Here is a 23019-nt window from a genome sequence, read left to right on the forward strand (position 1 = left end):
AAACATCAATTATTTAAAGACAAAAATAATCTCCAAAAACGTCATCTATTTGTATACGGAGGGAGTAAATGTATATTTCGTTTTGAACAAAATGAGTCGGATGAAATAACATTTCTCTCATTTAAGAGAGTAATTTTAAAATAATCATTTATTTTTTAATTACTTTAAAATGATCTTGTTTAAAAAAATTAAATTAAAATTATTAATATAAGGATATCAATTTTAATTTTTTCAATTAATCTAATTTTAATTAAATTTAAAAGTGTAAAATTAATTTTAATATTTTTAAAATTAATTTTATTTGATAATCTTTAAAATAAACATGAATTTTTTTAAAAAAATTAAATTATTTGTAAATATAAAAAAAATTAAATCTGGTCGGACCGGTTCGGCCATAAATCTGTCCGAACCGCCACAAAATCGAACCGTTTCGACCGTGAAGCGAACCGAACCTGTTCGCTCTTGAATCGGATAGAACCGGTTTGATTTTGTGATGTGGATTAAGTTTGGTTGACATGTCAAATTTTTATGCGTCAGCTGCCACGTTCGAAATTCTATTGCTTCGTTAGTTGACTAGGCTTGAGTTGGCGTCACGCGGTGCCACATGGGAGAAATTGACGGTAGATTGACCATTTTGGCGGCTATATAAAACTTGAAGATTTATTAGACTAACGGAAAATCGTGAGGGACCAAAATAGAGTTTTGTCGAAATGAAATTATCCAAACTGTTTTACGGATTTTGGAAAGCGAGACTACTCTTCCAAAAGAAGGTATCAAACTTTACTATGTTCCCACTTCCAAATAGTCCTGAATAGAATAAAGAGCTTCCATGGAGGGACACTTCGCTCCTTATTCTTGGCTCTTAACGGAAATTTCCACTTCCTTTCACTTTTTTTCTTATCCAAGAGAAGAATAACTTTTTTAGGATATACGTGGAGTACTGTTTTAGTTAATTTCAAGCCTTCGTAAATGAATTAATCACATAAATAGGGAACAAAATTAATATGTGGATATAAAATGCGGTTATTCTAATAAGGTGGATAAATATAGAAAGTTCGAATTTTTCACTTAATCAAAATTAAGCTCATCATCAAATTCGAATTTTGAAAATTCGTTCTTGTGCAAATTCGAGTCTTAAAAACTCGATCTTGTGCAAATTGGAATCTTTAAAACTCGATCTTATGGATAAAATCGAATCTTCAAAACTTGATCTTGTACATCAAATATTTCCCAAAAAATCGAATGATAAAAACTCGATCGATCATAACTTTGAAAGGTCAAGTTTTTTTTTTTTTTAAGTATAATAATGAATGAAAAGAAAAAACTCAATCTTGACTTCTTTGAAAGGTCAAATCTTTTTTCAGTATAGTGTAACGAATGAAAAGGAAGAAGAGATTGGTGAGAAGAAAGAATTATCTACAGCAAATACATTTAAAATAAATATCGAGTTTTATAAAGTTGTTTTTATTTTAATTTCCAACCATACATTTATTAAATTCAGTTAAATCAAATTCGTATTTTAAAAATTGGATTTTGCTAATTACAATTTAGCATTTAGTCTATGTCTATTTTCCGGTCTTCATCCACATATATGTACTCCTTCATATATCAAATTATATCACTAAAATGCATCGACGGATATATCAAACAACATGGAACATCAACAAAATTAAACCAAACACCATGATCATCTTCTCATAATAATGATCTGTCCCTCAATATCGTATCGCAAACATGCTTTATTTTTCTTAAAATTTGTTAAATCGTTCTTATTTTTCAATATATTTGAATTAACGAGTACTCTATCGGAAATTAACGAGGGTCATATCGACTTAACTTAACGCGTCGGATACCCTAACCTAATTTCCGGTGCTTAGAACATCCCTAGTTTAGATGTTCTTCGGTATCAATTTTTTTTCACAAGAAAATGAAAAATATGTCAGAAGTGAACAAATTTGAAATTGTGCTCCATACATAAGGGCCAAAATATTCGAAGAGTTATTTATTTTGAGTATATTCGAAGAGTTATTACAGAACCATTTTTTTTTCATGTAAAGGTTTGGAAAACGCTTTGATTTTGTGGTTTCTGGTTTCACACCTGAGCCTGAAAGCATAGAGTCCAATCACAGTCAACAATCCGTCACTTTCTTATCCCCAAAATCAATGCTCTGTGGACCGCCACCACCACCCTCAAAAGTCCAGCTAACTTCCACTCCCACCCATCATCTCACCTTCTTCTCTATCCTACTCTCCTCATCTCCCGCCACGCGTCCTTTAAACCGCACGACTTCCATGCCTACACATGTCTTCTTATCATTCCCTCCCTCTTCGGAAAACAAAATAAAATCATAAGCAATTATATGCGCCTTAGTTAGACTTCCTTCTCCGTAACTTGAAAAAAGACTTCCTCCTCCTCAAATGGAACCTCTACTCTGATCATAATCAAAAACCTTATCTCCATCTTTCTCTCTCTCTCTGCTAAATTATAATTAATATATGATTATTCTTATTCTCCTCAATTCATATCCAGATTCCGGCGATTCATCGCCGCATTCAAGAGATATCGATTTCGAGAATCCACCGCCATGGGAGGAGCCTAATTCTCAACAACCTCAAAACAACTACAAAGCTAAGTTCATGTGCAGCTATGGAGGTAAGATCCATCCACGTCCACACGACAATCAGCTCTCCTACATCGGAGGCGAGACTAAGATCCTCGCCGTCGAACGCACCGTCAAGTTCTCTCAGATGATCGGGAAGCTTGCCACTATCTGTGGCGATGCTGACGTGGCTTTTAAGTATCAGCTGCCAGGTGAAGACCTAGACGCGTTGATTTCTGTTACGAACGACGACGATCTCGAACATATGATGCATGAGTACGATCGTCTTTATCGAGCTTCAGGTAAGCCGGCGAGGATGCGGTTGTTTTTTTTTCCAGTTGCGTCTCCTGGTAGTTTTAGTTCCGATGGTGGTGGAGGAAGGTTGGAGAGGGGAGATTCATGGAGCCGTTGAATTCGGTTCCTAATCAAGCTGCCGACAAGGCGGCGACGGCGGCGGTTGTTAGTAACGTTGATTTCCTGTTTGGATTGGAGAAAGGAGTCCATCCGGCTCCGATCGCCGCTGTTAAAATACACGATCCGGTGCCAGATCCGGTGGAGATTCCTCCTCCGCCGCCGGAGTTGCATCCTCTAGACCACCGGTTCGTCGGATCCGATCACTCTTTAAACCCCATGGAAATTCAGAGGCAGTTGCAGGATTTACAGAGGTTGCAAATAAGAGAACAGCAAGAACTAAATCAACAACACCAACAACAGCTACATAATCATATGCAATCTCAACAAGAAATCGAAGCCTTTAGGAGGAGAAGTGATGATAATTTAGGCGGTCCCTACGGTAACGCTCCTGCCGGAGACTATTATGTACATAAGATTCAGGAGAAAGCTCCGCCGCCTGTGTCGATGCCGGCGAGTGCCGTACACCATGCCATGTCAGTACCACCACCCGGATACTGGCCAGAGAAACACATCTCCGCCGCCGGTGGATATCCAGCAACGGCGAACATGCCTCACCCGTCGGAACAGCCTGTTTACATGATTCCAGCTACGTCTCCTTCTCCTGGTGCCGTCTTCCACCCTCACGGTCCGATTGCTCGACCGATGACCGGCCAGGCCTCTAGTCAAGGAGGCTACTACAGTAATGTACAGAGAATGCCCCCTGACATGTACAGGGAACCGCCGCCTCCGCAGCAGCAACAGCTATACAATGTTGTCCCGACCCAGCCGCCGCCGATGTCCATGGCACCACCGCCACAAGCCGGAATGGGAGTGGTTAAACAGGGCGGTGGTGGTGGCTGCATGGGGATGACAAGTGATGCTGCGTATGCTAGCCAGATGGCGTATGACGGACGGCAGATGTACTATACCGGGCCAGGAGGGGTAGTGGTTCCGATGCAGTATCAAGGGGTCGGGGTGCCGGTTAATGGCGGCGAAATGAGACAGAGTAGCGGAAGCAGCGGCGGTGGAATTGTGCCGGAAGGGAAAGTTGTAGTCGCAAAGGTTTCACAATCTTCTGCTTGACTTGAGTATGTATCAGTAAATCAAAAAACCGTGGTTAGATAGTTTATGAATATAATTATACTAGATTACAATAATTAAATTATGTGTTTTAATGGGAATTGTTTGTTGATCTTGCTTTTGCTTGATTTTGTGTATCTATACATGTTGCCTGGCGTAATGCATTATCAGTATCAGTAATAACCTTGGGAACATTTACTTCTCCACCTTTCTCTTACTGTTAGAAAATTACTAATTTTCATGTCTTCATCCATTTTTAGCAATTTAAAAGTTATCACCCTCTTTGTTAACTTTTTGGTTTACTTGAAAATAAGCTCGTCTTCCTTAATTTTCGGTCATTTTTAGTAAAAAAAAAAAACATACTTTGAGATATCGGGAGAAAGATCGAATTCGCCGGCTTAAATTTGTATTTCGGAAATGTAATATTTCCTCCATTCAATTGTTCCAATCAACCTAACTGGATCTATCCATTGTCGATGAATTTATTCTCTATGACTGGGTCATAATGATTGATCTTACCTAAGTTTACCTTTCTGATTGACTTTTTTACTTTTTAGTTTTTACCCAATATTGACTTGTCAAGTGTTGAAAAAGTATGATTTGAAATGATTCCTTGTAGCCCAATTGAAAGATACGAACATGCTTTCAATTTACTGAAGAAAACAAACATAGTTTTGATTCCCTCTCAAATGCAATGATGACATATCAAGAGGATGAATCTACAAATATCTAGCCGCACATTTATGTCATAGATCAATTAAATTAGGGTTATGTAAGAAAGAAAGCGACATTCATAATAATGTTCAAGTGAGAAAATCGGAAGTCAATAATGCAAAAATGTTTCAAGTCAATAATGCAATATGTATATCTTGGATGAAATAACATTATAGTATATATATGAAGACAAAATGGAAGTAACTATCAAAGCATCAATTCACAACCATGCTGTTCCTCTCTGTAGTTGCCAAGTATTGTAGGTTGGTTAGCAGTTTCTACACTAATAGTATTTGTTTTATACTAATCAAATTCGAAAGGATAATATCATTTTCCCAATGAATTTTCTTGGCAAACCAAGTGACTACCCCACCATGCACTATCATTTCTTTGAATTCAAGCATAAGTATCAGTCAATTAACTTCATCGAAAATCATGAATCCAATTCTTTTTTTCTCTATTTATGAAATTTATGTATTTATTCATTTCAACGAGCATATTCATATATAACTATGAGTACTCTTGCGTTGCACCGATACATGTCGATTAATTTAAATTGATGTTTTTAAAAAATTAAATGGAAAATTTTAATGCCCTAATGTTTCCCGTTTTGAAATGTATGGAGAGGATGTCGTAATACGCAGTCTTCGCTTTACGATTGTAAATAGGCTGTTTTCCGTGACTCGAACCCGTGACTTCCAGACCAAAAAAGAAACAAAAACAAATTTAATCTGTTGGGCCAAAACTTGCTCTCATAATTTTTTTAAAAAATTTCTAATTACTAATATAAGGTTTGAGAATCGGGGGAAAAATGCAATATTCCATATCATCAAAACATAATTAAGAATCATACTTAGACATTTAGTATGACTCGAGCTTTAATATATTTCCAAAGTATAACTTTTAATATTTTAGAGGCTTATAAATTAACAGGTCAAGAAGTAAACTTTAGCAAGTCGAGCATTTATTTTAACCGAAATATAGATCCAGATTTATAGGCGGAGCTGAAGGGTTTAATTGATGGGATCGACAAGCTACTTTAATTACTTAGGAATGCCAATTTTGGTTGGGAGAAGTAGGAAAGCATCATTTGAATACCGTAGGGGATAGAATTAAGAGTAAAAAATGAAGGGTTAGAAAGGTAATACTTAGTCTGTTGAAGGTATTCAATAGAGGTGCTTATAAGATCACTTATGCAATCGATTTCGACCTATGTGATGAGTCTCTTTAGACTTCCATCGAGCTTTTTCGAAGAACTTGAAATGTATTGTGCCAAGTTTCTATGGAGAGCCGAGAATGGAGTCCATAAAGTTTATTAGATGCGTGGAAAGGCTTATGTGAGACAAAGAAGGATGGAGGCTTGGGTTCAAATTTATTGAAGCTCATGACCTGGTTTTGGCGACTAAACAAGCATGGAGGCTTCTTACAGAACTGGGCTCGGACGGTACGGTTGGTTTAATCGGTTTTATGGTTCGATTCACGAACGCCCCTATCTAAATTTTTTAACACGTAATATATACGTATCAACCTATGTAGAAGGGCTAAATAGTATAACAGAGATGTAAACGTTAGGACAAAATAGTATAATTTTACGAAAAAAACAAAACGACTCAAAAATATTAAAAATAAGATAAAACGGTTACTATCGCCTAAAAAATATATATATCATTAAACAGTTAAATTTGAGATATTTTTTGGCAAACAAATATCTTAAAAGAACCTAACCAAATTGTTATAGTTTAAATTTTCAAGTGTATAAAGGTAAGGTAGAGTGACAGGCTGACAGCAATGTGGGAGGATAATTTTACTTATTTTCTCCGATTGAAGTTGCGTGATCCAATTCGTTGCTTTGGAGTCCCTATTGTTCTTCTTCTTTATTAGAACAGCATTTCACTTCACCAAATTAACATAGCAAAATATTGTATCTATTTCAAAATACATTTTCTTATATAAAATTATATAAAAAAATATCATGTATTTTAAGATAGAAAAAATATCAGACAATCGAAAATGAGGAATACTCCCCTAATACATGGGATTAAAGGTAAGACACAATTAGTTTGTGGCAACCATACCCTAATATATGGGATTAAAGGTAAGACACAATTAGTTTGTGGCAACCATATTAATTTCCTAATTCTAGGGTTGCCTTCTTAAAAAGAAGACTGACATGAGTTGGATTAAAGTTCGATATTCATCATCTAGCTCCAAGTTTTGTTGGCCCTTTGACAACCTTTTCTCTCTCGTTTTCTTTTTCGCTTTTAAGTTTCAATCATATATTAAATGATAATTAGCATCCTGTAATGAAATTTAACTTGCATTGCTAATATTTTGAATCGAATTAAAAGTGAAATTCAAAAGATTCAAGTCACGAAATTAAATAACTATAATAATTTGTCTTAATAACAAGTGAAATCTCAATAAATATATTGGAGTATATATGAATTTAATTTTTCAATGAAAAAATAATATAATTCGTAAAGAATCACAAAGCATTTCCAGGTAAATTAGTTGAAAAACAATTCATGTTTCAAAAATATAATTCTAATTCCAAAGTCAAAGGACAAACAATGGGAAACGATCAAACAACAGCAAGTAGATCTTCAAAAAAAAATAAAAAATAACAGCAAGTAATATCGGCGGACCCATTCTAACTTGGCTTACCAGAAAAACACTTTCAGACCCATTCTAATTTTTCTTGTAAGCCCATTTACAATCTCAACCCATTGATTTTATTAATAGAGCAATTCCTAGGAACTGAAAGCCACCATTTTGGCTTCCCGGGGTGCATTCAGAATTATTTTGCTTGAAATCCTCTAATTAATAGTGGCAAGAGTATTAATTCAGTGTACAAACTTGATTACGTCTTCAGATTGTATGTGTGCCGGTATGAGGAAGACGGCGTGTGGTGCGGCTGACTGATGATCGGAGCAGAGCTCACTTGACGACATCATCTGTTTTTTTTACGTATCAAAAGGTTTTTTTTTTTCTTTCACATAGACTAAATTAGTTTATTTATAGCCTGAGAGAGGGTTGAAGTTTCATTTTTTTAACCTCTCTTATCATTCAAATTTAAAATTCTTTGGCCAACTCCATCCAATCAGAAGAAGATGATATATGATTTATTCTTCACGTTTTGAATATTTTCTCTATCTTTTCGTTAATTTAGGATATAGCTGACTAAATCAGCCTCTTAAATGGAAAGATAATATCTTGATAAGCTTTAATATAGCTTGACCGTCTATCAATGAGGTTGAATTGATTGTCTTGCACTATGGGCCGAATGAGCTTTAGTAGAAGTCTTCGCATGTTTTACGGTCAATATTTGTGGTAGCAGGCGACTCCCTAGTAAGACAAATGGGTCCTTATTAAGGCAAGAGGTTTCTTAGTAGGGCAAGAGGATCATCAGCATGTATCTTTTACTTTCCTTAACCAATTTCAACCTAAGATTTCACCTGATAAAGTTTTATTGATCGATAAAATTTCTGTGTCTCCATACAACACCGATATTGTCCTTGCATTTCTATACTTGACAAAAGCTAGCTAGAATATGTTTAATCACAGACCAATGAACTTGAAACTGAACTTTATTAAGCGTCGACAATATACTTGTTCCAAGAAATCAATTACTGTTGTTTTTCATTTGATATTAATAATGTATTGCTTGATTCTCCACAAGCAATTCATATGGTGATCTAATCATTTATCCACTTCACATGTATGTGAAGAAGTGGACTCTGTCAATAAATCCAATTTTTTTTATATCTAGTCTTGATTAAAAGAGGTATTCATCAAAATGAACTCGAAAGGAAAATAATATAATGTACATGAATACTACTCATTTTTATTCCATCCATCCATAATTACTCGTTGATTTTTCTATAGAAATTGTATAGGAAAAACGACAAATAATAAGAGATGGAGGTAGTACTTATTTACACTCATTTATTTTATTTAGATCCTAGTATTTCCCATGTAAAAAATCATGAACGGCAAACTTCAAGACTCGAAAGCTAGCTAATTCAATTCCTCAGCTTGTTTAAGGCTAATTCCTTACTAATAGGAAATGATGAAGACTCCAGATTTTATAATTCATCTGACAATATTCTTTCAACATGAACATCACTCTTTTAACTTAATTTACACTGAAAACATTACTTCAACTAACTTATAACTATTCAAAGATTTTCTGATACCTTCAAATTACACCAAACACAGATAAATTACTCAGACATCTTATAATATATTTTAAATTTTATTCACCGAACCTGTCTTCCAACCTATATCCTAATTTGATTGCTTCGAAATTTAACAAAATCCAGACTACATACGATGTTTTTCCTACAAATAAGGTCATAACTGATTTGATTATATAAGGTAACTACTAATATAATTTCAGCATATTTAAGATGCATTTCATTCTCACACCATTCTCTTATATTTTAAACGTATTATATGTATTTCATGATGCTCATTAAAAATAATATAGCTTTTAAATATAATAGTATTATTTATGTGATTAAATCTGGATTATATTTCTAACGTTCATCTATTATAGCATAATCACAGTTAATTTCTGATATGGCACTCAAATTTAATGAAAAATACATACATCATGATAGACACGGAATCTACAAAATTGTCGTAATTATTTCCCTTCCATATTCATTTCATTTACTATAATTCTCTTCTCTCTCTGTTTTTTTTTTCGTTTGCTGTGGTAAGTTTATTTCCTGAATTTCCTAAAAACAAGCATTTAATGATAAAGCTAATTACAATATTTTCCGTAAATTAAGATACTGACAACTTAGACATACACAAAAATTAAAACCGAAATATTCTCAATATTTTCATTAAATTGTAAATTTATTTGATTCATTTTACCCATCCAATAAATATGTATCAAAGCTTTTCTTTCCTCACTTGCTTTAGTTTGTACTTCATCAATTTTTTATTTTATTTTTAGCTTCATGTTGTATTCATAGATTGATTGCTATTTGTTCTTTGTTTTTTTTTTTCATTCGGTAGAATTATTGATTTTGTTTCTCCTACCGAGTGACTGATGTGTTTCAAAAATTCAAATGTAATTAAAACAAATAAAGGTATAACTTCGTCATTTTTTTTTTCATTTTTATTGTCTTGAATTCATATTTTCAGAAATAATTCCTCTCATTTCTTTGTTGCGTTGCTAATAGTTTCTCTATTTTGTAGATTAATGGATATTAGTGTTTTTTTTAAAGGAAAAAAAAGTTGTAGTGTATTAATCTTCTCTATATAAAGTGAACTAAATTTTCATTTGTGCATATATATTCTACGTTTTGTTACTCTCTCTTTTTTCATGTCAAATTTAAGGAAAAAAATAATTGATTCAAATTCTTATAAAACAAAAATGTTATCACATGATATCTTAAGTTACCATTTTTCTTTTTTTTTGGGAAAGTTCATTTAACTTTTTTAATACTATTACCAAGAAAATCCTCAAAAAAAAACTTTTTTAATTCTATTGACTTACTAGCTTGATCAAAATATTATTGACATTTTCTCTCTCTAATTTTTACTTTTTCGGGAAGAGCATGTATATACCTCTCTATACATTTATTTTGTATATGGAATCAAAAACTTTATATATGTATACATATATTAATTTTTTTTTTCAAAGTAGTGATAATATAACGAGTAAATATAAATGGTCCAAATATAAATCCGTTTGTAAGGAACATCATATTTTAATGAATATTATCCCAGGATATCATAATTTACCATTTTTCTTTTTGATAAACTAAATTACCATTTTAATTTCTTTATTTTGGGAGAGTTCATTTAACTCTTTTTATTCTATTGACTGACTTGATCAATATTCTTTGTATTTATCTCTATAATTTGTATCTATTTGGACTATCAAAAACTATTTATATTAGTAATTGTTTCTTCAAAGTAGTATTGATATAGCGAGTAAATCCGTTTATAAGGAAAATCATACTTTTAACGAATATTATTTATATATTGAAAATAGGCTTTCATCTTACATGGACCAGAAGGAGATGATGATCGAAGAGTTGCAAGACTGGCTGATATATTATACTTAGATCTTTCTTATACTTTTAACGAATATTATATTTATATATTGAAAATAGTTTTTTTTTTCGTTAGATCTTTATTCTGTTGTTGATCACTGAAACGTTTTATTGGTCAATTCTATTAGTTTGTGGTTCCTCAAATGGATTTGTATTTCTATTTAAAATAAGTATAAATTTTACTTAATAAATAAAATGTTATAAAAAAATTATTGTATCAATAAAAATATATTCATGATTTGATTTAAACTCGGGAAAAATATTATTGTATCAATAAAAATATTTACAATAAAAATTTTTATTATTCGATTTAAATCTCATATTCAGACTTATCAAAGAAAACTCAACTGATTGAAAGCTTCAAATGTGAATGAGGGCTTAAAATATTAAGTATCATAAGGTTTAAACATAAAACCCTATTATGAACGGTAGATTTCTAGCAATTTTCACTGTGAATGAAAGCTTCAAATGTTCGACCACTAATGATCTAGCTATTCAAGGTTCACACATTTGTAGAAAATTTAATTAAATTGGAAATAAAATACTTTCCATTTTTTGGCGAATTGCCAGGCAGGAAGCATTTTCAAAACTATGCAACAAGTTTCATGTATGATCAAATGTTAATCTCATATATATTATTTTCATGTATGACCAAATGACCTAATTAAGGTCAAACATTTTTGTAGCAAATTTGGATTGTGAATGAAAGCTGTTTGGACCAATATCTTAAGGGTAAACAAGTATATTATTTTCGTGGTCTATACAATGTCCATAAGGGGTTGTTCCACTAGTTAACTAATTAATTACATCTAACACGGCCATAACCATCATCGACAGATTTCTATATGGAAAGTCAAAAGGCCTGATTGCAGATATAACTAGGTTACCCTTAAAATCCCTTGGAAATAGCTTCTTGCTGTCACAAACTCTAATTTGGTTTCGGGTTCCACGGATAGTGCCTTGCTTTGCAAGTCATGTTTACTTTACATAATTTCTGATTAATTAGGCTTTAATGTAGTCAATTGTTTTTTAGATTTGTATTATACCCCTCTGCTCCTTTTATTTGAGCTAAAGTAATGGTTTGAGCTGAAGTAATGTTTACGTGGATAAGAAATTCAGGTCCGTATATTTGTTTATAATGTCTCTATAATTTTATCATTTCACATCTGATATTGTGCTCAGGAAAATAATTGTAGCTGTTTGTCATAAAAAAAATGTCTGGTAATTCTTTCTTTTTCCTTAAAAAGCTTTTGTATTAAGGTTATGATCTGATTAGAATAAAAATTATTATAATGAAGAAATAATGATTTTTTTATGAACAGTTATTTGTATTACTCGGTAGTAAACAAAAAAGATGATCATTTAACTTAATTGTATAAAAGAATTCAATATAAATAGGTCTGTAACTTTATACAGTGCAAAAGTCGTATTTGACAATGCAAAGGAAAAAGCATTGTGGCGTGAAGTCTTTGAAAGTGTAAAACAGAACTCACATCGCAATTCATCCATTCTACATCCTCTGTTCTATATGTGTAGGCTGTAGCTAAGATCACTGTATAATCTTCAATGATCTACGATGAATTATAAAAAATTAACTTAATCTTCATTAGGGATAAAAAAAAGAATATTGAAACTCTTCATGGGAAGTTGGACAATTATTCATGTTCTCTCATCAAAAATTAATAAATTTATACATATAATTTTGTAGCATATTGTTTTGGAATATCATTAGACATGACAATAAAAAATCCAAATAAAAGAATGAGTGATTATATAATTATATCCTTTAGAAGTCAGTTTACTAACTTTTTCTATTTTTTTCGTTGAGCTCAAATCCCGTCTCTATGTCTTGAATTAACTCTACATCTTTTTAAGTATTTTATCACGAAACTTAATTTCTATTCCCATTTTAAGTAACATCGTTAAACTTGGACATAATCCACATGCTTCTTGCAACTTTAAAATTACGGTGAGACCATCTATCTCGTGCTAAACAACATTGCCTCCATCTGTTATCAAGCTAAGCTGAAACCGCTGCAAAAAAAAAAAAGACATAATTTTTTTCACACAAATTAGCATTACTTATAAACAAATTTCCTCAAAACATGTTTAATTAACATAAATAACTTAACACCATCAAATAAACAGAGAAATGAAATCTTTTTTCGATCAAAATTTGAACTTACTCCAAGAAAAATTCTGTTTTGAAGAAAACCAATGACACTTGAAATGAAATTTTTCTGCATAAAGAAATATAAAAGACATTAAAATGAAAAGAGAAATTTTTAGAGATTAAGTGATCGAGTATGTAACACCCGTATATATCATAGACAATGTATAACCTCATATTCATGATTCCGGCGTTAACGACGACGAGTAGAGATGGAGGCGAGAGAGAGAATTGTCGCGTCCGGAGGTTGAAGATGAAGTGAAATGATTGAACCGATTTGGTTCAAATATTTATATAGCAAAAGATAAAAATAGGCTCATTATATTAAAAGACTATATTACCCTTCCATTTTAAAAATATTTATAAAATTACCAACACGCTTTATTTCGGTCAAGATTTGGTCAAAGGTTAAATTGTCTTTTCCTAGTAATAAAATCAGTGCTTTTCGGTTCATTCAATTCGTACAGGTTCGATCTGATTCTTATAACTAGTTTTTATAATAAAAGACTTTTATACCCTTCTGTGTTTTTAAAATCTACGAAATTAGCAACGCGTCTCTTTAAGTCAAAGGTTATACTTGTCATTTCACGATCCCGAACCTGATTCCGACCCTAAATTGAAACCTTAAAAAGATATTTTTATCTTCAAAACCTAATAAAATTATTTTTACTCAACCCAAACCTATCAAATTTTTATCATAACTTAATTAAGATTTATAGAATTTTTCTATAAAAACAAATCACTAATTTAATGAAATTTATTACTGATGATAATAATAATAGTTGTACTAGTTTTGAAAAAATAATGATTTTTATATATCATCAAGTAGGTAACAAAACTACGAGCGACATTGGAGAAGTAGCTAATATCGATTAGCAATTATCGGTCTTCATTACTGTGAATAGACTTTTAATTATAAAAGGCGCTTATATTTTTATTATGTACTTTATGCATATTGTTTGTATATATAATATATATAATAGCTACCAAGGATTGGTAGTATTTTATATATAAATATATATATATATATATACGAATTGGGAATTGGGAAAATAAAATGATATATATGTATATATTTTTGGGGAAAATATTATGAATTATATGATAAATAATCATAATATATGTAATTTGGGAGAAAATATCTGGAAATATATTCTAAATAAATTATGCGGATAAATGTCCGTAAAGATTTATAATAAATTACTATTACATGTAACCACATGTGGAAAATTCGGATAAATACATAAATCGATTCCTGAGTTCGACGGAACTCATGATAGTTTTCCACGTCGGTTCTACAGAATGCCTAGAAGGGTTGTCATGAAATGGCGCTGGGCTACGGAGGGTGTACGAGCCGTAGTTCAGTAGCTCAACAAGAGCCTGGTTGAGGAGTAGTAAAGGTAGATGTTCTAACTAAGGACACTAGACTTTATCGGTAACCGATAAAGGTTCGAAAAGTGGGATAAAGTGGTTACCATATTATAGAAATTTATGATTGTCTGAATTGATTGAAAGTTGATTTTGACTTTAAATACATAAAATTATTTGATATTAAAATCATCGACTCGCCTAGTTGACCAGGTAAGATTTTGATAAATGCATTGAATGATAATACTTTCAAATATTACCGTGGGTAGAATCTAGAATATGTGTATATATATATAAGGGAGGGAATAACCCTCCTATAAATAACGACCTACTCACGGGATTTTATATCTTATAAACGTTGAATTAAATTTTTACACGTAACGAATAGTTGGAAAGTTCAGCGTGGACTAGTAGAATAAGATCTCATTCGGAGACCGAGGTAGATTACTCCACAGCCTCGACCAGAGCATAGTATTTATCTTCATTAAATAACTCAATTGGGCGGCACTTGTGCCGAAGTATGTCTTTGACTTAACCTGGCTATTATTATTATTATTATTATAAACTTATATGAAACTGAAATACTTACTTATGTTTTAATATAATATGGAGGATATAAAACTCGAATAAAGATTTATTTGTTAAATCGATAAGTATGAAAAATATAACTCCTGACGCCCCTCGAGTGATCTCCCGTCCTTAGAGGAAAATCGCGAGGAGGGTGTCACAGAGTAGTTGAATAACCTCGAGGAAAGTCAGATGAGAAGAAAAATCTTTTGAGATGGAAAAGATAAAGATTGGATAATCACTGTAATAATTTGTGTGGCTTTATAAAACCTTAAACTTGTATTGACATAAGAAAATGATGGATGAATGAAACCACTACACACAATTTAAAAAAATCACTTATTGAATAAGATATCTCCCTCTAATATCTTCTTCTATCAGGATATGCTCTCAAAAATATTTCGTAGAAGGAAAATCCCAAAATAAGACCGAGCTGATTATGAATGACAAACTAGAAGAAAATAAAATAAAATGATAACACAAAACAAAAGGAGCGCAATTCAGGTGAGGAATTAAGTTGCAATTTTAGCCCAAAATTGATAGTAAGAAATGAGAAGCAACTCCAGTAGATTTAGTCCAATGCCCAAAAAACATAGCAAAATCTAAAGCCAGATACAATTCATAGAAATTTCTGGCCCTAAACATATTAACCGACAATACCTCATAACATCACAATCATAATATAATGATCCTCACCACAAATTCCATCAAGAACACACAATAAAATATTTCAATTGCTCATCCGAGCCCAAAATTTATTTCAGAATACTAACACTGAACACTACATTTCATAATATAATTAAACAGTAAGGAAGAGAGTTGTAGAGTAAGTATGGAACACTTGATCAAAATCACCTACCACTATGGATAATCCTATATATTATTTCAACTTTGGTTTTATAATTAGCGAAATTGTCAACATTTAAAGTTTACAAAACCAGCAATGAATTTAAAAAGTCAAACTAAACCTATAAATCCCAAAAGACAACATCAACCAAAATCAAAAGGTTCTTCTTTGATAGCTAGGACCTTAGCTTTGAGACCGTTTCTTTAACTACATCTCACAAAGACAAGCCTTAAGTAAATTGATAAAAAGGAATTTCACAAACTAAACTTTCAAAAGAGTCTAGAATATAAACCAATTTGAACACCGAAAACCACCACGTCACTATCTGCAACTACCTGTTTTTTAACCAATCAAGAACTCAATTATTAATACTCTACCAACTCAATACTATAACAACTTGACAAACACATAAACACAAACAATGTGAAAAAATTCACCAAAAGATATAAAATCTTAAAAAATGTATAATGGTGTAACAATAAGCATTATATGAAATAATAATCTGATTTGTGCAACTATTAAAAAGAATTACTCTTAATTGAAAACTTTTAATTTTCTCTTTTTCTTGCAGGAAAATATTGATGTAAAATGTTGTTACTCTTTTGAAGGAAGTAAAAACTCCCACTCTTTATAACAACAATGTTTGATCCAAACAAAGAGTAAAATTAAATAACAACAAAAATCAAGTAAATCTGATGGCTCGATTGATTTTTACTCCCATAAGCTTGTCTTGCATATAAATTTTAGATCCCAAATCTTATATCTATCAAGAACATTTCTTCTCTTAAACAAAATAATCAATTGAAATTGGAAAGAAAAAAAAAATCAGCAAATGGCAAATTTAGAATCGTATGTTGGTGAATAACTCAAACAAGGGAAACATACATATATGAAACTGCATCTCAAGATCAGAATGTGGATGAAGAAAAAACATGCCATAATTTTCACACTTAACAAATATCATAGGAAATTTAAAAGGAGTGCAAAATACAGGTTAGAAGGCAGAATATGATGATAATATGATTATGTCAGTTTATCTTTTGGGTTCAAGCACAGACTCAAGAACACACCCACTCTTCAAACGAACATTACCAACCCAATTTTCAACCAACATCCATATTTTTATAGTCAAAATCAATGGTAACCATGCTATCAAACTCAATTATGCAATCAATTTTATCAAAATCGACCTAGAAATGAGTCAAAACTCGATTTCAAAATTCAACACAAATTTCAATTACATTTTGACCCATAAAACAAAAATCCAAAAAATTGCAGAATACAAAACGACTTACCCATGAAATTTAGCAGTATTGTAGAAGAGTCTGTCTTCTTCTCTAAAATCCATTGAAGAAAAAATTATACACTAACTCTCAATTGCCGTTGAAAGCTTAAAACAGCAAAAAAAAAAAAAAAAAAAAACGAAAAACTCATGGATTTAATATATAAGTGATGAAGAAGTTAAATCATACATAGAGGATGTTGTTTTCATTATGTTTCTGCATCAGTTTGGTTGTTTGGGGATGGCAGCGATGCTGAGTTTGTTTGAAAGGAAAAATTTGAGACTTATTTTTATAATGATAATAATCCATAGTACGATGGAGAATAAAGGATTAAGGAATGGATGAATTGAGAGAGAGAAGGGAGAAAAAAAGAAATAAAGAAGACGTGAGAGAATGGAGAGAGAGAAAATACTTTTGTTTTGTTTATGGTTTTGGGTTAATTCAATTAAAAGAAGCAAAGAAAGTCAGATGAAGTACACGTTTTGCGCGTGACCAACGGATAGTAGAAATCAATACTACACATTGAGAGAGTGAGATAGAACGCGTCAGTGAAATTTCAAAGACACCCATATCAAGTTGAGAGATCAAGAGCCTGTATGTAATCTTTTTAATTGTGTGGACCAAATTGAGGGCAGTACATGAAAAAAGTACCAATAGCCAAGAATGAACTGACACAACAATAATTGCATATGGAAGGACAGGATAGAAGGACAAAAAAAAACTGACCAATAAATACGAGAGTTATGAATAGTCTAGGAATAGTGTTTCAAGATCTCAAAATCTTTCTAAATACAACTCTGTCTGGTGATTTGACTTATTTATAAACACTTTTATTATAGTTTGTAATTGTCGAGCTCAGTTGCGTGAGTTTGTGACCAAGTGAGACATTAAAATGATTGGTTGTTGATATAAATCTTCCTTTGAAAGGGTGTCTAATGCCTTTCGATTTGTCCGTTTGAAGTCACACCTAAACATACGTCCTAACTACTCGGGTTAGTAGAGCACCCCTCTCGCCATGAGAGGGTGGCCACCACCAAAACTGTTTATCGATTGGGGTCACCCTCACAGGTCGAAGGCCGCTTAACACCCCACTCATGTTCCGAGTTTGATCCAAACAACATACAATCATTTTTTGCATTTTGCATTTTGCACAGATCGATGTGAAAGAAATAAAAGACAAAACTTCTCTTAGATTTCATACTGAAGGAGGCTTCCAACCATTTTAATTAAGATCGAGCTACTCAATCCATTGCTATGTTCGATTAAATAACGTGCACTGCTTATACGTTCATTCTATCATCTTAATTTTTTTTTCTTCTTCAAATAATGTGTATGGTCATATAAATAACAATCACATTTATCTGGCTACAATAAGGCCCTTAATATATATAAAAAAAAAAAGGAAAAAAAAAAAGTATTCGACACTTTGTTTTTAAACAAAAGTCTTGGAAAGTTAACTCAAAAAAAAAAATCTTGAAAAGGTTCGTATTCCAGAACTTGACAAAAAAAAAATGCAAGCACGGTTCAATTTGGATACCAGACCAAATCAAACTACATTTAAAATGCTTTAGAAATTTTCAAATCAAACTGAAATATTCTTTTTCTCAAACCAAACCAAAATAAATCAATATATAATGGTTTAATTCGGTTCTGTCTGAACTAAGTTCTAAAATCTATTTATATAATTTAAATGTATAATTATATAATTATTAGTTCGGTTTGGTTTAGATTAATTTGTTTAATTGGTTCAGCTTAAATCATGTAAGGCATATAATAATAATAGTAATAAAATAAGATTTTTTGTTAGAATTATTCTTTTTTTTTTATTTATTTTATAATGGTCGGCATAGCGTCAATTACATTCATTTAAAATATCCAATCGGACAATGTCTGCGATTGCCTCAGGCAACTTGCTAAAGGGGAGAAAAGTAGAAACATAAGGAAAATTTGAATACAATTTTGTTAGTCCACGTGCTACCTTATTACCTTCTCGCTTAACAAAAAAAAACAGAACATGAAAGAAAGGAACTAGCATTCTTCTTTACTTTGTTGATCAGTAAACCAGGAATCGTGTCGCTTCCCGTTGGTAATCTGAATTCATTAATTAGCAGCTGGCAGTCCCCTTCCAACACCAGCTTTCGAATTTGCATGTTTGAAGCCCATGAAATGGCTCTCCATGCTGCTAGGCATTCTGCATGATAGGCATCTTCAGCTGCTCCTAGATGACCATTTTCAGCATGAACAACAGTTCCTCTTGAATCTCTAACGACAAAATCATAACTGTTGTTTGGTGAATCATAAATAAAACACCAGCATCAAAGTTAATTTTGTCGATTGAGCAGTAATTGCCGGCGGTGCATGAGCAGTAGGAGAAGGAATTTACAAACTGTATTCCGCAATGCTGCCACACTGTATTCCGGCCTACTACAAATAGCTTAAAAAATAACCTTATTTCTATTACTCCAGATCCACCAGCATGCTCTCACAAACTTGCTTAGATCACTTTCAACAAACTATCAATTACCTATTACATAATTGTTATTCAGTTTTAATCGATTTAAACCAAAAATGAGACCAAACTAAACCATATTTAAACCGATTCAATTCGTTTAAACCGGATTTTCATGATAAATTAAAAATTAAAACCAAACCAAACTATACCACTCAATTTGGTTTGGTTTTCGATTGGAATAATGCCCACCCCTTGTCATTCATTTTAATAGAGTATTTTTCTTTTTCTTTTTAAAATCATTTTAATAGAGCTCAAAATATGTGTTAAAAAGTAAAATGTGAAAACAAAAAAAGAAAAACAATAACGAGGAGATATACGTAAAAGCTAACAGAAAAATTAAATAATGGACGGCCACTATTTGATGAGAGGCCTGTTTTTAATAATTGAACTATTAAACAAACAGAGGCAATACGTCAGTTTACTCTTTTACCCTTAACACGTGCAGGCTGCTTCACGCGTTTGATTCACAATTTCTACATCCGTGTGTACTTCCTTCCCAATAGGATCATCACACGTCATCACATAAAAACCCTAGATTCACGCCAAATGCAACCCAAATTAACAAATCTGAAAGGGATGAGATCGACGGCTTACGTAAATCCACGTGTGAAATTGTCCACACCTCAACCGTCCACGCCAAATCAGCCGGTCAAACAAAGCGGGCAGCTCAGAAGATCGAAATCAACCGTCAGATAACGAAATGAAGGGTGGAGATGCTGCCCGACACGCAAACGGGCAGATCTGATCCTCTTTAAGAAGAGGCTCTAGCCCCGTATTGTTCTTCGCTCGCGTTTAGGGTAAAAAAAATCCCAAACACTCATCAAATTCTTTTTTTATAGAAATTAAATAATTCTTTTTTTAGGTTCTCCGAAGGGGAGGAAAAGGAGGCGCGTGAGCTAGATCCAGCGGCGATTTGAAGTCACGTTCCGCTCATTTCATGTTTTGTTGGCCTTTTGGATTGAGAATTGAGGGCCACGCTCTTGGAGACGTCGAGCTGGACCTGTGCGGTTCTGATCTTCTATGGCTTCGGCGGTATTAGCCAATCGAAGCGAAACAGATTGGCCAAGAAGCGGCGGCGGTGGAGGAGGCAACGGCGGTGCGAAATTCATGGGGAAACTCCCCTTTTCTAACCAAAAGATCCCTAACCCTAACCCTGAATTTTCGAAAAAGAGGCAATTTCACCAGACGGTTGTCAATAATTACAATAATCATAACGGCGATATAGATGAGTCGCCGATCGTAACTCAATCCGGCGCGTTGGACGATGCGTCTTCAATAAATCGTAAACCTAGCGGCCGCGGCCAAGGAGGCGAATTTAGCGGCCGAGGTTATGTGGATTTCAGTATCTCGTCGTATTCAAAAAAAGGGCTGACCGAGCTCAAGGATCGGTTAATTTCTGAGCTTGAGCAGATTCGTGGGCTCAGAGGACGGATCGAGTCTCATCAAATCCAATCCCGATCCGCTCCCCACAATAAGAAATCTTCGAACAAGAAATTCGCCGGCAATAAGCGGCCATTACCTGTGCCAGCCGCTGTGAACCCTGAAAATGCGACCATGTTGAAGAACTGTGCCCAGATTTTGACCAAATTGATGAAGCATAAGTTCGGGTATATATTTAATTCTCCTGTTGACGTAGTGGGTATGAATCTCCATGATTATTATGATATTGTGAAAACCCCAATGGATCTGGGTACCGTCAAATCAAACATGTCGAAGAATTTGTATGAATCGCCGGTGGAATTTGCGGCAGACGTGAGGTTGACTTTCAACAATGCGATGATGTACAATCCAAAGGGTCACCATGTTTACAATTTGGCAGAGCAACTACTTGCCAAATTCGAAGAATTGTATTGGCCAGTGGGTGATAAACTTAAAGCGGTGGAAGAAATGGTAGTCGATGACCATCACCATAGAGTTTATGAAGAAGAAGTTCAAGCAAGTTCATGGAATCGGATCGAGCCACAGACGCAAAGAGACGATGATAACATTGTCATGAGCGAGGCCAAATCCGAACCATTGCAGGGTGCTCCAGTGGCTAGCGGGTCAAATCAAAACCAACCTTTATCGGCTGCACCTGTAAGAACACCATCTCCGGTCAAGGTTCCACTTGTGAAACCTTTGAAGCAGCCTAAGCCCAAGGCGAAAGATCCCAATAAAAGAGAAATGACAATGGAGGAGAAGCATAAATTGGGTCTTGGGTTACAGAGTTTGCCACAGGAGAAAATGGAACAAGTCGTTCAGATTATTAGAAAGAGGAATGGGCATTTGACGCAGGATGGGGATGAGATTGAGCTCGACATTGAAGCTGTGGATACAGAGACTCTGTGGGAGCTTGATAGATTCGTGACCAATTATAAGAAGATGGTGAGCAAGATTAAACGGCAAGCACTCATGGGGACTAATATGGTTGCTAATGATGGCAGCAGGGTAAGTACATTGTGTTGTATATACTGACTTTACGTCAGCATCAGCTAATTTCGGTTTACTTTTCAGTTTTATGCGTCTTAAAGTTAATTTTTTGAATTGTGTTTGGTGGTGTAGGAGTTTCCCATGAGTGAGAAAATGGATGTGGCAATTGAGCCAAAGAAATCCAAGAAACTGGATGCAGGGGAGGAGGACGTGGATATCGGAGATGAAATGCCGATGAGTAGTTTTCCTCCTGTGGAGATTGAGAAGGATAATGGACATGTTAGTGGCAGTTCAAGTAGTTCTAGCAGCTCTGGTAGCGACTCGTCATCAAGTGGTATATACCAAATAGCCTAATGTTGTCATTGGTTATGGAACATTGCAATGAAATTGTATTATGGTCGGGCACAATGCCTTATTCCCGTATGTTGTGATGTTTCTTGCAGATTCGGATTCAGGCAGTTCATCCGGGAGCGAGTCTGATGATGCACGGTCATAGGATGTCGTCTTATCTAACTGAAGAAGTTTCCACATTGATCAGCTGTTTTTTGGTTGTGTTTGCCCCTGAATTGAAGGAGGTATTCAATGTGGGTTCTGGAAAATGAAGAGCCGAGCGAAAATTGGAATCTGTTTTGCAGAGAGTGGGTTGGCTTGTTTTGAGAAATGATATGGGGGGAGGTTTTTTTTCGAATTGTGTATTTAGAAATTGAGGACAAATGAAAACTGTAGGATTAGTGAACCTTATGTGTAGTTTGGAAGGGCTAGGAACTAATTAGGATAAACTTTACTTTAGAGAGAGAGAGAGAGATAAGAAGGGTTTGAAAATACTCTTCTTTGTGTATTTTTCAGTATGGATAGTAATGAATGATTTTTAGCTTGCAACTTTCTTTTTGATGTTATCTTTCAATCTCTTGCAGCTTCCTTTTTGTCTTTAATTGAATTTATTTATACATATAACATACTGCTTCCTCCTCCAGCCTGTTTTTGGTGGGAGTTTCTTTTATG

The 23019-nt window shown here is 33.5% G+C and overlaps 1 protein-coding gene and 1 pseudogene across 1 annotated transcript; both read left to right on the plus strand.

The window, feature by feature from the left end:
* Positions 1-2496: 2496 nt before the first annotated feature.
* On the plus strand, positions 2497-4076 carry LOC139883787 (uncharacterized; annotated as a pseudogene).
* Positions 4077-20628: 16552 nt separating this feature from the next.
* On the plus strand, positions 20629-22513 carry LOC139883791 (transcription factor GTE7-like). The gene is made up of 3 exons (XM_071867919.1): positions 20629-22035; positions 22150-22351; positions 22461-22513. Exons 1-3 carry the CDS (start codon positions 20629-20631, stop codon positions 22511-22513), a joined length of 1662 nt encoding a protein of 553 aa, XP_071724020.1.
* Positions 22514-23019: the final 506 nt, after the last annotated feature.

Source organism: Rutidosis leptorrhynchoides, unplaced genomic scaffold (assembly GCF_046630445.1).
Source record: "Rutidosis leptorrhynchoides isolate AG116_Rl617_1_P2 unplaced genomic scaffold, CSIRO_AGI_Rlap_v1 contig45, whole genome shotgun sequence".
NCBI classification, from domain to species: Eukaryota; Viridiplantae; Streptophyta; class Magnoliopsida; order Asterales; family Asteraceae; genus Rutidosis; species Rutidosis leptorrhynchoides.

Bases quoted from the DNA above. Each gene is read 5' to 3' on its own strand.
- LOC139883791 (XM_071867919.1), top strand. From the start codon at position 20,629: ATGGCTTCGGCGGTATTAGCCAATCGAAGCGAAACAGATTGGCCAAGA. The intron at 22,036-22,149 runs GTAAGTACATTG...TTGGTGGTGTAG, and splicing joins TTGCTAATGATGGCAGCAGG to GAGTTTCCCATGAGTGAGAA. The intron at 22,352-22,460 runs GTATATACCAAA...TGTTTCTTGCAG, and splicing joins TAGCGACTCGTCATCAAGTG to ATTCGGATTCAGGCAGTTCA.